This window comes from Apteryx mantelli, chromosome 1 (assembly GCF_036417845.1).
Source record: "Apteryx mantelli isolate bAptMan1 chromosome 1, bAptMan1.hap1, whole genome shotgun sequence".
Lineage (NCBI taxonomy): Eukaryota > Metazoa > Chordata > Aves > Apterygiformes > Apterygidae > Apteryx > Apteryx mantelli.
The window spans coordinates 155,642,591-155,659,127 of record NC_089978.1 but is presented as its reverse complement, the minus strand read 5'-3'; the positions used below and the strand labels follow the sequence as shown (position 1 = coordinate 155,659,127).

The following is a 16,537-nucleotide window of genomic DNA, read 5'->3' as shown; positions in this document are numbered from 1 at the left end:
ACAACTTTCCATGGACTGATAAACAGATCATTAAATTCACTACAGGCAACAGTGACTCTAGTTTCTGTCATATCACCAGTATGTCTCACAATCTAATTTATTGAATAGGATGATGACATCAGTCTTCAAAACTCGCTCTTTTTTCTTTTGGGATGAACGAAGCTCCTATTTATGCCATTCCAAACAGTAGGTTCTTGGATAGGCAGATACGAAGCCCAGGTCCTCTTTGAATTCAAGATTTCCAGAACACACTGACTTTTGCTTCTGTCCAACCTCAGCAGGATCATCAACATTACTGAGAAGGCCACACAAAAAGATGGTTTGAGGTTTAGATACATAATCTCAACCTGTAGGTAAGAAACCTAGATATCTTCTTTATCTTTTCTCTCTGAGAAGTACAGTTCTTTCAAGGTGCTCTACTTTGTTGTAGCAATTGCCTTGAAGCATAAGCTGAAGAGCAACTTACCTAACTGATGTATTTGAGACTATTTACCTTGTGGCTTTGGACTTGAAGCTGTACGTGGGGACTGTTTGACTGGCACACTTCCATTTATTCCCTGAGCCGCTTCATTGTGTACATTCTGCTCAATTAGCCTTGTTGTGGCACTCGCTGGACAAGACTGAGACGATATCAATAACTTTGGACAGATGCTGCTGCCTGAAAAACAAGTACATACAAAAAAACCCAAGAATTACAAACAGGATTAAATACAAGGTAGAATGATTATAAATATACCTGTTAAGTGCTAACACTTCAGAGAAAATTAGAATACTTGTCTTCACCTTGAACAGTGTCTCATCCTAATACATGCTTTGCCTTTCACTAGAATTCATAATATTGCTTAAATTGTGAAGAGCTGGATATAAAAAAAGAAAGATTTTCACTATGATTAACCTAGGCTCTCCCACAGGAAGATCACAATCTTTACTCGACTTTTCCTATCTGAATTGTCAATGTGTTCGTTGAACAAAACTATAAAAAAGAGCATTCTTGTTCAGCCATTTCATTTGTGCACCCAAAGTGTTCACAAAAATGCCCTACATTCAAAAATATTTCTTTTATTATGGAAAGTAGCATTCAAAATTAGCTAAATGTATTTCAGTCTTAGAGGAAAGAGCTCCTATTGCAAAGTATTAAAAAAAGAGAGAAAAGCACAAAGCAAGCTGACACTTCTATTACATTTCTTCCTAGCAGAATGCAATATATTCTAATTAAGAGATCAATATGCTGTTTTTTCCTTAAGAAACTTTGATGAAAAAATAAAGCAAAACATACCCCCCCCCAAAAAAAAAGAAGGTGCTTTAAAAGCATCTATCATTACAGTGTGCTCACAAAAACCTAATCTGTATGCAACTGCTTTGGGGTTGTAGAAGTAATTGGTTCTGTGAACATAAACAAAGAGTTAAAGAAAATAATGCGATGAAGGACCATGAGATCTCAGTTAAGTCAGTATTCTTCCATCTCTGAATCAAAAATTCCTACAACTTTTTTTGCAGGAAGGAGCAAGGGAAGGGAAGAATATCCATTTATCATTTATTGCAGTGTTGTCATAATGATTTATATTCATAACCAAATAAAACTTAGGGGAGAGTCTGAACACTTAAATTTGTTATTTTTATTTGCCATCGTTTTTCCTGCTTTTTGCTCCCACTGGTAGAAATGCAATCATGAGTGGGTTTTTTTTTATTGTTTTCAAAAAAGCAAATCCAAAACCCAGTCAGCCGTTTCACAGGACGATCCCCTGATGTCTTCTGAACAACTGGGCTGCACAGCTTGGAAGCTCTAGTCTAATCCATCTTCTTATCCCAAGGCAAAATCCATTATATCAAGCCATTCCTAAGGACAGCCTAGCCTATTCCTAAAACAGAGACAGAGAGAGAGAGAGAGAGAGAGACAGACAGACAGACAGACAGAGAGACAGAGAGAGACAGACAGAGACAGAGAGAGAAAGAGAGAGACACAGAGAGAGAGAGACAGAGAGAGACAGAGAGAGAGAGACAGAGAGACACAGAGAGACACAGAGAGAGACACAGAGAGACGGAGACAGAGACAGAGAGACAGAGACAGAGCTATTGCTTAACACTGTTTAAAAGCCCTTCAACACTTTGTGGCTTCCAACAACATTTTCAAGTATTTCTGCTTTATTTCTGAGGAGGTTATTTTTTTCTTTTAAACGCTGCAGGAGCCCTGCACCAAGGAGCTGCCACAGCAAACACGGAGCCGTGTGCCGTTCCACGCCGCGGTCAACACCACCCTCCTGCGGCGCCAGCACCCAGAGCACAGCGCACGCAGGACTCCCGAGGTCACGGGATCCCATCGTCCCCTCCTCTCCTTCACTCAGTTAACAGGGGAGCTTCCAAGAACGTCAGGCTGGCGGGGCCCAGAGCGATGCCATGAATTTAATGAGGCCTGCCATGTAAAGAAGCTTCTCAGACACTTGGGATCTTAAGCAGAAATTCTTCCGCTTAATTTGCCTGGGTGTCACCCCGCACACAAAAAGCTGGCTCACACCACAGCAGTGGGAGCTCTGTCCCAGACTGTTCCCAAGGGCGTAAGCCTGAGCCTGAAACGCCAGCTCTGCCTTTCCTGTGGAGATGGGAGCACTGACAGCTCTTGGACAGGCCAAGGCGATGGCATGGACAGTTGCCCTAGCAAACGGTCCCCGTCTCCCTCAAAGAGCTGACAGCCTGCGTTTCCCCTTCCCCCATACTATATCGTAACAGTTTACATTTCAGTTTGGGAATCTCAATTCAGAAGCAATTTAAGAAACAGCAACTCCTGATGGGATCAGAAGGTCACACAAGTCAGGCAGGGATTTAAATATAGATTAGAAATCTACACTGAGATCACACTTTCACTTCCATTGCAAAGGTATAAAAGTGTAGTCTTGCATAAGAGCTTTCCTAAAACTATTTTGACTGCAGATTTGACAATTAATGCACATCTTAAAGATCTCCAGCGCTACAACTGCAACCCAGTAAGGGGTGTCACTGCTGTCAGTTGTTCAGACCAAGCCTGGAAATCTCCATCAAAATGATAGGTTATTCTCTATTAAAAGGATTCCCTAAGGAAATAAGGCACAGTCGGGGTTGACATAGGAATGTATTTTACACACACAACTTCATCAACACACTTTCTCCTGTTTAAGGTTATGACTGTGATTGCTTCAAGCCAAGACAGATTTGGGGCTGCTGCTGAACAGGGCAGGTCTATCTCCTGCTGCTCCTCCTTCCTCCTTGTCCCTGTCTATTCCAGCTTCATCTTCCCACTACTCTTTTCTTTATGCGAGTGCTAGCGCTAGCATTTGTTCAAACACACAGTGAGCTGAGCAGCAGAAACAATACCACTGAAAACCCTGTTTTCAAGCCAGATTAGATTTTAACCAGATCAGTTCAACAAACCTGCTGAGCTCGGGGCCGCTCCAGCGCTACCGCTGGCACAGGGTAAGAGTCAGGAGTACGGCTGGGAGGGAGCAACCAGCTCCTCTCAGCAGCCACCCTTACTCAGATCAGCTTAAAGCAATCATTTAAATGCAACCCTGGTCCCTCAAGTATTCAAACGTGGGTTGTACCTGGTTAACACACAAAAAAAATCCAGCTTTAATACAAAGGCTGGCAAGGACAAGAACATCTGAAAACAAACATTTAATGCAAAAACATTAGGCTGCTTTAAGAATAGATTTTGTTTTCTGCATTCCCTCTCTGCTAGATGGACAGAGTACCAGTTATATTCAGCGGGCAAAAGTCACGTTTTAAGTGTCTCCACTGTAATACAAGCAACAAAAAAAAATTGCTTCTTTGCAGTGGGATCTTTTGCAACTGCTTATGTAAAACAAAAGCTCCGAGAGGTATTCTGACCTAACCCGTACTCGGAGTTTAACACGCATAACAATTCAACAAAATGGGGGGGAAGAGCAGTTTTCAAATTTATCACTGTTGTACAAGCCATTATACAAATAATTCATCCTGTCTGGAAGCCACATTTGCTGGAGATTGAAAACATTACAGACATTTAATCTACATTTCAAACTAGTAATTCCGTTAATCAAGTTACATCCTCAAGCCACCTGTTATGAAGAGCAACAGAGGCACATCAAGATGAACAAGTCATGTTCAGCTTTCATCAGATGTAACGCTGGAATGGAAAGAGGCAAAGGAAATCTAGTTATACCGTACTCTTAAACAATATCAAGTAGTCAAGTTTGCTGGATAAAAAGCATACATTAGCATCCCTGGCAATGTAAGCCTTGATTTCTAGCCAGTGAAAGATACTACCTTCCAGATGATGTAGACAAGAAAATTGTGGCAGTAATGAAAGAATTTTCACTACAGATTTGCATCTAGTAACACTACAACTTGCAACTGTATTATGAGAAAAGCCTGATACACATAATTTTCAGCACATTACAAAAAGCCAGATACTTGCTCCACACTCAGTGGCATGCATTTCAATAGGGTTGCTTAATGCTATCCATTTAAGTAATCAGTAATACAGTCTACTTTTTAGAAATTCAAATGTTGCCCAGCAAGTACTACTTGAAATCTTATTGCATATGCAAAAAGCCAGACAGGCTGCAAAAACCTGCAGCTTTTACTGGGCTGAAATAGATTCCCATTGTAATTGTTTCTGATCTAACTGAAGAAAAAGAAACACTTGTTTATTACTGCAATTCTTTTCTTATGCGTTATAAAACTGATTTTACTTTAATGCAGAACTGCTATGAACTACAAAATACTACTAGCCAGCTACTGTGTTCACTAGTATATGATTAATACCACCTCTTATAATTGAGGATGATTAAAATTCATGGAAAGGGAGAGAAAGGAAGGTAAAGTTTTAAAAAATTTAAACTGGGGCATGCAAGAATGTAAGAGAGAAAGAGGAGGTAATAATTAACTAACAGAAAAGAAAATAAACACTGTAAATTTGGTAAGCACTTAATTATTTTGTTTATCATCTACAAGAAAATTAGGAGATGTTTGAAGCTAGTAGATGCTAAAAGCTGAGATGCATTATCTAATTTTTCAGAACATTTTAATTAGGAATAACTTGGAGCCATGAAAATTTAGACAAACAATCAGCCAGACTGGAATGCCAATAGCATGAAAAAGCGGCTTGTTTACATTCACAAAAGTTAAAATTAATTTTTTTAGTATGGGACAGATCCTTCATCAGCATCTCTATGAGCTTGAGGTTGACACTCTCAACATCATTAGGTTTTCTGTCATATGTATTTTTAGTCCTGCTTATAGCACATAGTGTTTCTATGCTGTTCTAAGAAATTTTTACTGCTATGGTGACCCTACTCTTGATTATATGTTCTGAATGAAATAAATGCAGAATTTCTGGATGTAACCAAAACCTAAGGGAAAAGGGTTATTCTCTGACTCCAGGAAGCAAAATTTAAATCTTTAAATCAGCTTTATTTCTCTTAAAATTACATAACTATATCTACCCAGTGCGTTAAGTTCCAAAAACACCTGCCATAATGATTGTGGTCTTGCTGTTACATTGCTAGACCATTGCGGATAACTTTCCATCAATGCAAAATTCACCCTTCCTACTTACCCCTTAACCTTAATGGAGGCTCAGCTGGTTTCCCATCTATCAAAGCCTGTAACTAAAGCATTAGTTTAGCCACAGTAATCTAGCAATACAGTGTCCTGATCAGTTCAAACCAGCACAAAGTAGCACTGACACGTAAAGAGATTAATTCAACCCATCCACTCATTCCCTAGACACTACAAGAACTGTAGCAAGGCCAGGACAAGAACGAGCGGTTTCTTCAGCACAAACAAGAAAGAAGCCAGGGGACTCTTACATAGTTACAATACAGATTTGCTGAGGCCTGAGCAGGAGACCTAGTAAATTAGGTCATGGACTTTGTCCACACCTCTGTCCAAACCTGCCCTCAAACTAAGTTTCCAGTAATTCAGTCCTGTTCACAGGATTGTCCTGTTTTTGTGAGGAAACCATGTGATACTATGAGGTTCATGCTACTAATGCAAAATCAAACATGTTTCAAGAATAACTTTCTGGACTAAACCATAACTATCTTAGAAATTAGGGGTATGGTGGAAGAGAGTGGGAAGTTTGGATGAAGGTCCAAATTTCTCACGTGAAAAAAAAAAAAACTTCCTCCACACTCTGTTAATGTCTATCCTCTCAAGTTATTTACACATTTGTGTTTTGACATATTTTCCCCTCTACCATCATGGTGATGATAGAGTTATGAATGCTCTGGAGCATCAAAGTAGTACAAAAACTTCACACTACTATTCTGTTTCGTGCAGATGAGCTCTAAAGATAAAATGTCAGGCCAGCGTTTATTGTGGTGACCCGCTGCTGAAATACTGCAAACAGCTGATAAAGCAGTGCTGTAAAAAGAGAAAAAATAACTTTCGCTAAAGTCAGGAGGGATGTCTTGCTGAAGAAGAAACTTGTTTGTTTCTGGACAAGAAGTTGCTGGCCAAAAAAATAAAGGCAAATATACAAAGGTTTAGAATTATGTTTGAAGAGTGGAACCTTGGCAACATTTGGGATACAGATCAAGTTCCAGTAAGGGATTAGTTCAGATACACACGCAAGCAAAATTCAAAAATGTAGGTTTTCTCTTGCAAAGCTGTTCTCCAGACACAGGCAAAAAAAAATTATTTTAAAGTTCAACAGAAGAAGATAGACCACTTGCTGGGAATAATGGGAGTGCAACGCATAAAAGGCTATTATTTCTAATGTCATGGTACAGTAATGTTCCTAGGATTACCAAACAAATCTCATCCTTCCTTTCATAGGATTTATTGCAAGCAGTAAATCAGTCTTCAGGTAGATATGTTACATATTAATTGCAGACAGCAAAAAGTGTATTGATACTACTCCCTCTTTGTTGAATGACTGCATTTCAGTGACAGTGAAGTTAAATAGATGAAACAATACTGAACTTAAAACTGGAGTGGAAGGCCAAATACTTGCCACCCAGTATTTCCTGGGAACAAGAGAAAAAAATCAGCTCCTGGGTAGGTAAGTTGGTTCATGCATTAATGCAGAACAGAGGTTCCCAAACTGTGGTATGCATAACACTGAGCCCACGAGCCACTTCTAACAATATACAGAGCAACAATACAAAAGCAGAACTAAAACAAAGTCCAGCAAATTTAACTGTACAAGAAACACAAAAGAGAAATAGCTTTGACTTTTGAAACAATTTCACTTCTAATAAGCTAAGGCAGGTTATGCAGAGTGTTAGCGACAGAACTGAATTCAAAGCATGTACATCGCCATATCTGCTTGGCTTCTGATGAGACACTATTGCACTGGTTTGGTTTGTGGGTATTCATGAGACTTGAGTGTTAAATGCTGCCTGTCTTCTGTTTTGTCAAGCTTTATGGTTGCTCTGGCTGGAAGAAACTGTGCATCTTTCCTACAGTAATTTTCACTATTAGACTGAAATAGTGCTCACAGTAGCTGCTACTAAAGAGCTACAATTTGCCAAGTTACCAGCTATTGATGCCACCACATTTAAACAGGTTAGCAGGATCACAAAGTCTGAGCTTTAAAAGGAAGCACTTAAATATTAACAAAGTAAGATTTAACACTAGCAATCTTCCGATCTCAGCCTCAGTATACTGTACATCATGCAAAGTAAGGACTGAATTGTGAATTTCAGATTCACTACAAATGTCCTGCCAACACTGGTTAACTCGTATGCAGCAGGAGACTCAGTGTATCTCAGTCCCTTTCCCTGTCTGGCTGCGATCTTTGTTCTTTTGGCTCTCATCTAACAGCCTTTTCCATGCAGGCAAACCTCTGTGTCTCCTCTTACTCTTGGTAAAATGAGGAAGTCAGCAATTAATGGGCTTATCTTCCAACATTTGTCTAAATTTTGGATTAGCACAATAACATAACGTGCTGCTGGTGCTGTTTCAATAAAAGAAAAGCACTGTACAAGACTTGAAATGGCTCTTTGCCAGACTGATCAAAAAACAATTTCCTTAGCAGAAATTACAGTTTCTCCATGCAACATAAATTGATTACAATATATTCTTCACCAGAAGGGACACATTCTGGACTCAGAAATATGGAAATGCAACAAGAGAGAAAAGAATGCAAAGCAGGTTGAAAACCAACATCTTAAACATGCAGATTCTTAAAAACAAAGTTAATGTGATAAGAAACAGAAGTCCAAGTGGTATATACAATCAGTGCTACTAGTCGTATAAAGGAGAGAGTAAACAGCTTTTTAAAACTGGATTAAAGCCACAGTTTTTTTAAGCCTTCTGGGAACAAGCCTCCCTGCTGTCATCATCTTCTACAGCCTTCCCCCGCTGGACCACTGCTTTCGTCCTTGCCTCCAGCATCTAGCAGTGCCACAGCTGTCTAGTCGCCCAGTTCTTGGAGGATACAGGTGGGGAGATGATGCTGGGGACTGAAGTGGTGGAGGCCGACCAGCCGGGGACATTCCCGGCAAGAGCTGGGGGATACTGATGGCCACAGAGATGGACTTACAGTGGGGTGAGGAGCACCGTTCACTAGCCAGGTTGCGGAGGCCGTAGGCCATTGAGATAACATGCGACAACCTTATTCCTGGCCACTGCTGTTTTCGTTTTTTATTCCCACCTTCTTCCCTCACCGTATGCAACACAACACAGGGAGGGGAGGTAGCAAGCTTTTGGGCCTTGCTACTGCCCGAGCCTCTGCTGGAGACGGCAGGACCTCCAGAGACATGCCATTGCTGCTCTCGCCTCCAAAGGAGAGCCAGGGAGCTGGAGGGAGCAGGCAGCACCAGCCAGCTCAGTAGCATAGCTCGGCTGAAACGCGCCCGCATCTCCCTTGACTGGGAGCCACTGATTTCAAATCAGCTGCCAATGCTCAGTTTCTGGTTTGAAAGTAGCAGCTTATGGCTGAAGTCCTCAGCCAGAAATGCACAATCTATCACATGAAGGCTCTTCTGAGTCGCCTACACTCTCACACACTGGGACAATGGATTTGCTGATGACAGTGGTTAATCAGCTATTTATTGAATACTGGCGGTTTCTTATGGGAACAGGGACAAGCAGCTTTCAAGCCACATCTCCAGAACACATACAATTAAAGAGAGAGCTCCAAGTAAAACAAATCCTGTTTACAGGAGTCAAGAACTATTCTTTCACATACTTAGTTCCTGTATCACAAAACATTCCCTCAAACTCCTGTTTATACTTTGGTCTCTGAACAATCACTAGCAAGCCCAAGATCTAAAATGCAAATACACAGTAGTGTTCTTTTACCTGTGGAGACTTTTCATAGCTTGTTTTCCATAAATAATATCAATACCTGTTTAAGCAGTTTTGGCCAGAATTGTCTTCCTTTCTATTAAGCCAACCTCCACAACTTAAGGGTGACCAAGATTTCTGACCCTACAGCCATGAGCCAAGAACCACAAGTTTACCTCAAAAAATAACCAAAAAAGAAAATGGGTATAGGAAGTAGCGACGCAGGATAAGAAACCTAACAAAGTCAGCTACCCCGCTCTTAATGTCTCTTTCCTACCCCAGCCAGAGATCCAGGTAATTTAGCTCCTTCCCTGTCTACACAGCCTTTTGCCAGTCCCATAACACATGACAGCCACCTCCACCCCAAGAACTGCTTCTCACATTACCATGTTTTAGAAAGCCACGGAAGAGTACTGACCACATATTTCAGGCTCCTCCCCTATAGCAATCATGGTAAATTTAGCAAAAATTGTTTCTGAGGGTCATTTCCTCCCTCCCCGTCCTCGTGAGCTTTTTACGGCTTCCTGCACATTTGATGAAGGAAGGGGTTGAGTAAGGTTTGTGTGGCTTTCTTAAGTTCCTACTGCATTAATAGCTATTTTGATTATGAAGCCCAACACCATGAGAAAAGATTAACTGCAAGCACCTCTGCAGAGTTTTCCCTAAAGTAATTTCTCTTTTTAGTTTTCTTGGTAGAGCTGTGTAAGGTACAAAACATCTCCTCCACAATTATTTTACTTAACACTGAAAATTTTTCACTGAGCTCACTGAGTTTTCAATTGAATTCAGCATATTTTGCACAGGGACCAACCATCATTTTCTAAACCTCCTGAGCTCCTATTTGTAAACAAGACACCCCATTCATATATGCAGACTCACTGATCACGGAAGAATCACTTGCCTGAAGAAAGGTTGTGGCACTCAGCCCTGTTTCTTTCACTTTATTTGTCAGGTCCTAAGATGATTTTTTTTTTTTTTTCATGATATCATATACAAGAGAACCAGCATGACACTGTACCCATCAACACAGTCTAACATTTCACATTAAGGTGAGCACCTCCAGTACTCGGGTCACACTAAGAAAGAAGTGCTGATAATTGTCTCATGTCCAAAAAATTGTAATTATTCAAATTGACATATTAAAATATAATTACTATGTGAGTGCAGTGATAATTCAGAGAATGAAATAAGTCTTCCCCTTCTATAATTTAAAGCCTGTTAGGAAACAATATTATATTTCAATTTTAGATAAGTACTGCATAACAGGTTTTCAAAACACATTGAGAAATAGGAACTAAGTATGAATTTCACCCTTTTGCTCACTACGCACCTCAACTACATAAGATGACTTCTCTAACAGGACGATCGCTGACATTTTGATTTTCCATTCTGACCAGTTATCTATGCAGTTATTTCAGGTTCCTCTCATCTCACCTTATAGCTATTTTAGAAAACATACGTATGCTTTGAGACAGTTACTACAGCTACTTTGAATTCAGCTACTTCTACTGACAGAAGACAGATTACTAAGAGAAAATAGTTTAGAAACAGGATGCTGAGAAAAAAAAAATACCACAGACACAAGGAAAAAATGATCTAATTACAGAAGGCTTGAACTGTAACTCATAAGTATTATTTCAGAAGATCTGAACACAAGTTTTATATATATATTATTTATATATATACGCACACACACTGAAAGTATCCAAATAATTTAAAGATAGAAATAAATTTATAATATATCTGAAACACAGAACAGCCAAAGATCCAAACAGAACTCAAGTGTCCAACACAAGCCCATAAAATAATCACTGATAGACGGAAACCGCTTCCCATGTCCAACTGCTGAAGCAGGAACGTGTGTCCAGCCAGCACCGAGAGCAGGCGCAGCTCAACAGCCCGAGCCTATCCAAGAGCCAGCTGGCACGGCATGGCACGGCACGGGCACTTCACCCGCTCCCTTCTGTCTTCCTGGCTGCCTGCTCCCACCACTTTCTTTGCATCAGTGCTGGCATGTATCCAAGCTGGGGAAGTTCAGCCACCAGAAACGTAACTCCACCAAAAAAAGCAAAGAGCTCTCTCCCAGTTTCACCCATTCATTCATTTTGCTATGGGGTCGGATGCACCGAGCTCGGGCAAAGGTGCCAACGTGTGTGTGGGGCGGGGGGAGCAGGACTGCCTTTTCAGAAGCAAGTAGCCACTAGACCATGTTAATTTTACCACATAACACCCCAACAGTCAGGGTTGGTGCAAGCGGTAGGAAAAAAATCCCTCTTCTCTGAAAAAGATGAATTGAGATCTAAAATAATATGCCTTAATTACAGAATTGGCCACAGGGCCTTCACCACACAACAACACTACAACAGGATACCAGGTACCGCTTTCTGCTATTTAAAAGATTAAAAGTAAGATTAGAAGTATGAATTTGATAAAGAACAAAGAGAGGGTGGAGAGAAGCACGTGGTTACTAGTCCCTTAAATAAGTACGAACAGTGCAGCTGTGCAGCACCCCAGCTGCTCAGTTCCCAATGCTTTACCTCCCCAAGTCAGGGGCACGCAACCCGTTGTCAGGCTCCCCGAGCACTTCCCTCTCTCTGCCAAGTAATTAACAACCATCATCTACAAAACACAGAAAAACAAGCGGCTCCCTGGGAATGCTTACTGCACCAAAACAGAAATATAAAGAACCCAAAGCTGGACTTGTCACAAGAATTCAAGAGCTTCCTGCTTTTGACCTGGTTGGAAAAAAAAAAAGTAAGAATGGTCACAAAAAGCCTGGTTTAAGTACATTAAGGGCCTTCCTGTGAAATTATTCAAAAAAGACCTTCCTTATCCAGTCGCTTCAAAACCTACCATTACTATGCCAGTTTTTATGTGCTCTCTTGCCTATAAAGAACAAGAGGGAGACAACAATTTCATGCTACTCATCAGTTTATAACCAACCTTAGGAAAGAAAGTCAAATACATGTTGCCCTGGAATCAAAAGGGGGGGAAAAAAATGAGCCCTAAATTGCCAGAGATTACTGTTTGTGCTGTTTACAGAAGTCTCTTCAGATTAACAGAGTTGCATATCAGTACCTTCAGCCCTTGAAGATTATATGGATTGATGAAGCTTTACATTTTATGCTATGAACTGGCCAAGAGATACAAATTCATAACAGTTTTATAGAGCTCTCTTCTCTCTTTTCCAAGACCTATATAAAATATATTCTTAAAACAAAACAAAAAAAAATGCATGATGAATTTAAAATGTCATTTCATACAACTTCTTAAATTGGGGAATTAAAATAATTCTTGATGCAGACTTGAATGGATATTTGCCACGCTATTCCAAAAAGCTTAATAGTCACGTGAACATTTCAAAAGCTTCCCTGTCTTTGAGCGTGCAAATGGATAGGAAATTCTTTTAAAAGGACACAATGTAAAAATACATTAAAATCACCAATATTTCATGAAGAGAAATAATTTTATAACTCAACTGTTGTCTAACACATCTGAAGGAGGCTCTCAACATTTGCATCCTTTCACTTCGCAAACACTGTATTTCCACTTTGAAAATGAAAATGTTTAAGGTTCTTCAGCAGAGAAAAGAGCCTGTTCAAAACAAAAATGCAGTGACACAAGACAGGGTGAGACAGTCCCCACCAAGAAGAGGAGGTTTCATCCCCTTCTCCCCTTAACACTCCTTTAGTTCCCATTGCTTACTTCTTACCAGCCCTAATGCTTGCTGGATTTGTCTCTAGGCCAATGTTACTCCTGCACACAGCAGAAAACGGTACATCGTTTTCACCACGGTAATTTTCTGCTGTGTGAGCAAGCTGCATTGGCTTGTGGAAGAGACCAAAAATCTGGGAAAGTCCCAGGGAGGGCCTGGGCAGCCTTTTGGCAGCGATTATCCATTAGATCGTTTGAGCTCTTCATGGAACTACAGCCCAGCACAATGTTGCTGACTCCTGTGCAATATTCACTGTTGTTCTTAAAGCCTCTGTTTCTGGCATCAGTAGAAAGAGTATCAAAATATTCATAAAAAAGCTGACAGCTTTCATATTGAGTAGGAAAGTCTTCCAAAATAGAGAGCAAATAAAATCTGTGAAATTATTCTTAATAAATAAATAAATAAAATTCCATTTGTTTGAGGCAAGGTTTGGCAATACTCCGATTCCTCTCCACCTGATACCATCTAACCCAGGTGGGATTTTTTTTTTTGCTTTGGCTTTTGGGGTTTTTTGGTTTGTTTTTTAAGTGAGAAGGTCATGATTGTAAGGGCTTCTTCGCAAGCAAGCAGGAGCAGCTACCATATGTTGAATATTTTATGACAATCTAAAGCAAAGATTATGTTTCCTAACTACCTACCCTTTCTGTCCTTCTCAAGGTCAAGTGTGGCCTGTCAAACTGTAAGGATACACACAGGCACTAAATTTTCCAACCCGTAATATTAAGGGATTTAACCCTTTCTTTTACAATAAACATAAATGAGGAGGGGAGAGGGGAAAAGTGAGCGTTCCATAAGTGCTTTGAATTTTGAGTAAAGACTCAACAATTTCTCTAGATTTACAGGCACTGGACTAAGCTATTAGACTGTCTCTCTCTCTCCATATAGCACCTGTCACTGAAAAGACTAAATCTAATGGAAGACTCTTGAGTGCTGCAGTCATATGGCCAAGAGTACTGATGGTACAAATGCGAACAATTAGCTCTCTGTTGACTTCTGGGTCAAGGTACCATCGAACCCTTTAACACTATATTGCTTGAAACCAGTTTCTCAGTGATGCTTTTTATAGGGAATCAAAAAAAAAAAAAAATCTGTAAAGATCCCATCTTCAAAAATGAGTAAAGCTGCAGAAAAGGTACATGCTTCAAGTGTTTTCCTTATTTGTTACGAGCCTTTGATACTTGAAAAACTGCTTTGCTCAGGCACCTGGACACAGCCTCAATTGCATGGCTGAACAATGAATAAACTGACCGGTGAATTCATATCTTTGTATACGTACTCCATGCCGGTCCCTTCAGGCACGCAATTCCAGTAGTCAACATCGAAAGGAATTCTTCCTATTTCTGACTGTAAGTTGCCAGCACTTAGGCAAGTGATAGAGAAAGCAGTAACTCAGAGTTTCTTCCAGCTCCTATGTAGGAGTGCCAAGGGATATCTGCCCACTCAATTTCAAACCTGAACAGACTGGAACTACTTGGTGTCATCTTTTCTATGCATACTGTCTAGATACTAGGGTCTCCTGATATCACTGTGAAAAGGTCACGTTATGAGACATCTACCTGCTACTCTGCAGGCAGACAGCAGCTCAGTTTTTTTGCCCTGTAAGCCAGCTGTTTGCTGGATAGTCCACTACTGCACTAACTGCATTGATACAACTTCTAACTGGAGCCTGAGCAAACTGACTGCCTGAAAAATACCATGAGACTATAACCTATACCACCTCACGGCACCTACAAATACATTTGTATTTCATGTTTGATCTCTCAAAATCAGAGCTTACAGCTTCACAATAAATGTCACATTCAGACTGCCGCTGTTCTGCAAGTATGCACTGTAGGCCTCTGCAAACAGAAATAAGCACAAGTAAGCCAAAGGGCGAGAGGGAAGGTGAGCTCTAATATGGAAATAGTAGTTACAGCATCACACTGAGCTTTCTGAAGATCCATGAGGGTTTTATACATTTGTAGGAAGAAGAGATGCATTACAGATCCTAGAAAACAGCTTCAAAGAGCAAGATTGATGAAGGAAAGTTTCCTACATTCACACGCAGATTTTCTCAGGATATAGAAAAACAATACTTAAAGAGCTGGAGGAAGGGTGAGCTTCTCATTTTACAGGTTGATTAACAAAATCTAGAAGAAGAGCAATTTCAGATTGGATCGTAAAACAGATAAGAAGACAATGGAATGATTTCAAAACAAGTATTTTTTCTACCCAGGAGAAAGCAGATGCCCACAAATACTAAAAACTGAAAAGCTGGGTAGAGATACTTGCATGCATCTACTCCAAGCTTCTCTGGCAGATTTCTCAAACTCACTCATACAATAACTCCCTTCACTCTATTTAGTTTCAGTGGGCTTTCCAAGAAGAGACAAGCCTTCTGAACCCAAACCTTTCACCAGCTCTATGGAAAAAATTTAATTCAATATATTTATTTTCTTATATTAAGCTGTTAGGGCTGGATAAACCTTTTAATTTAATTTACTTTAAGTTGAGCTTCTCTCAAAACTGAAAAATGTGTCACTTATCAGTAAAGTAATATTTTCAGTAGTATTTCTAAAAATTACATTAGAAACATATTTGCAATGCAAAAAATCCAAACCTTTCAATGAATAGAAGAAAAGTAAGATGATATTCTTTTATTCTGAAAGACAATTCGGTACCCTAAAGGTAGTGCAAATTCAAGCTAAATGGATTATTGTAAGACTACACAAGAAAAGGTGAGCATAAGTCAGAAGTATACATCTATTTTCAAAAACAGTAAGAGATACAATTCTTAGTGCCAGGGATGATTTATAGAACTGTACTATAGAAACCTTGCAGCTATAAACTGAGCTCTATGAACATGGCAAATCAGCCGGAAACAGAAAACGCTTATAAATATCACAAAACTGATTTGCTTTAGAAAGTCTTGAGCCAGTGAAAGCAGCAGCAAAACAAGCCAAAAGTAACACAGTTCTTTGTACGGTAGATTTATTAGGCAAGCAGTTCAAGAAACTGCAAGCTAATTTGCTTAGAATAGGAGCAAAAAGATACCACAACATTCCAACTGTATTACATCAGGAAGCAGCTGAATTTTTAATGTGTTTATTTGCTTCAAGGCACCATACTATAAACTTTAAACTCTGTGCATCTCTGGACACAAATACCCCCAAGTCTTGAAGAGATTAAGATTTAACAGAAGCATCCCATTCAATCTTACCTGGTTCAGAAGACATTTTTTTAATATATTTCACTGCACAAGGAACTGATTTCACACTGGAAATAACCCCATGACAGACTCGCATATATCCTATTTACAGGATCTATAAACTGCCAGAAAAGACTCCTCACCAGTATATGCCGGCAGTTTACATGCTGGGTCTTTCAACTATAACATGCTCCTCCTCTTTGAAGGCAAGCCCATTCTGAGAGGAAAAACGTAAGCATGCAAACCAGTCAGCTTAGAGGGAAGAGTGAAGTCTGTTCACTATTAAAGAAGAAAAACAAAAAAATCACCTTATGTAACGTACAAACTGCTGGAGAAAGGAGGAGGAGGAGGAGGAGGAGGAGGAGGAGGAGGAGGAGGGAATACTG

At 40.0% G+C, this 16,537-nt stretch overlaps 1 protein-coding gene across 2 annotated transcripts in view; it reads right to left on the bottom strand.

Annotated features, from left to right (window-relative positions):
• FGD4 (FYVE, RhoGEF and PH domain containing 4) overlaps nucleotides 1–16,210 on the bottom strand; it is a 55,503-nt gene extending 39,293 nt beyond the window's left edge. Inside the window, exons 1-2 of one of the 2 annotated variants that reach the window (XM_013947445.2) lie at nucleotides 16,164–16,210; nucleotides 494–658 (exon numbers count right to left, since the gene is read on the bottom strand). In XM_013947445.2, the coding sequence (XP_013802899.2) occupies nucleotides 494–658; nucleotides 16,164–16,179 (181 nt within the window). In that variant the 5' untranslated portion in view covers nucleotides 16,180–16,210. Of the gene's footprint in view, nucleotides 1–493; nucleotides 659–4,067; nucleotides 4,084–16,163 lie in introns of those variants that run through there. The other variant, XM_013947447.2, reaches the window with a different exon arrangement.
• Between the last annotated feature and the right edge of the window lie 327 nt (nucleotides 16,211–16,537).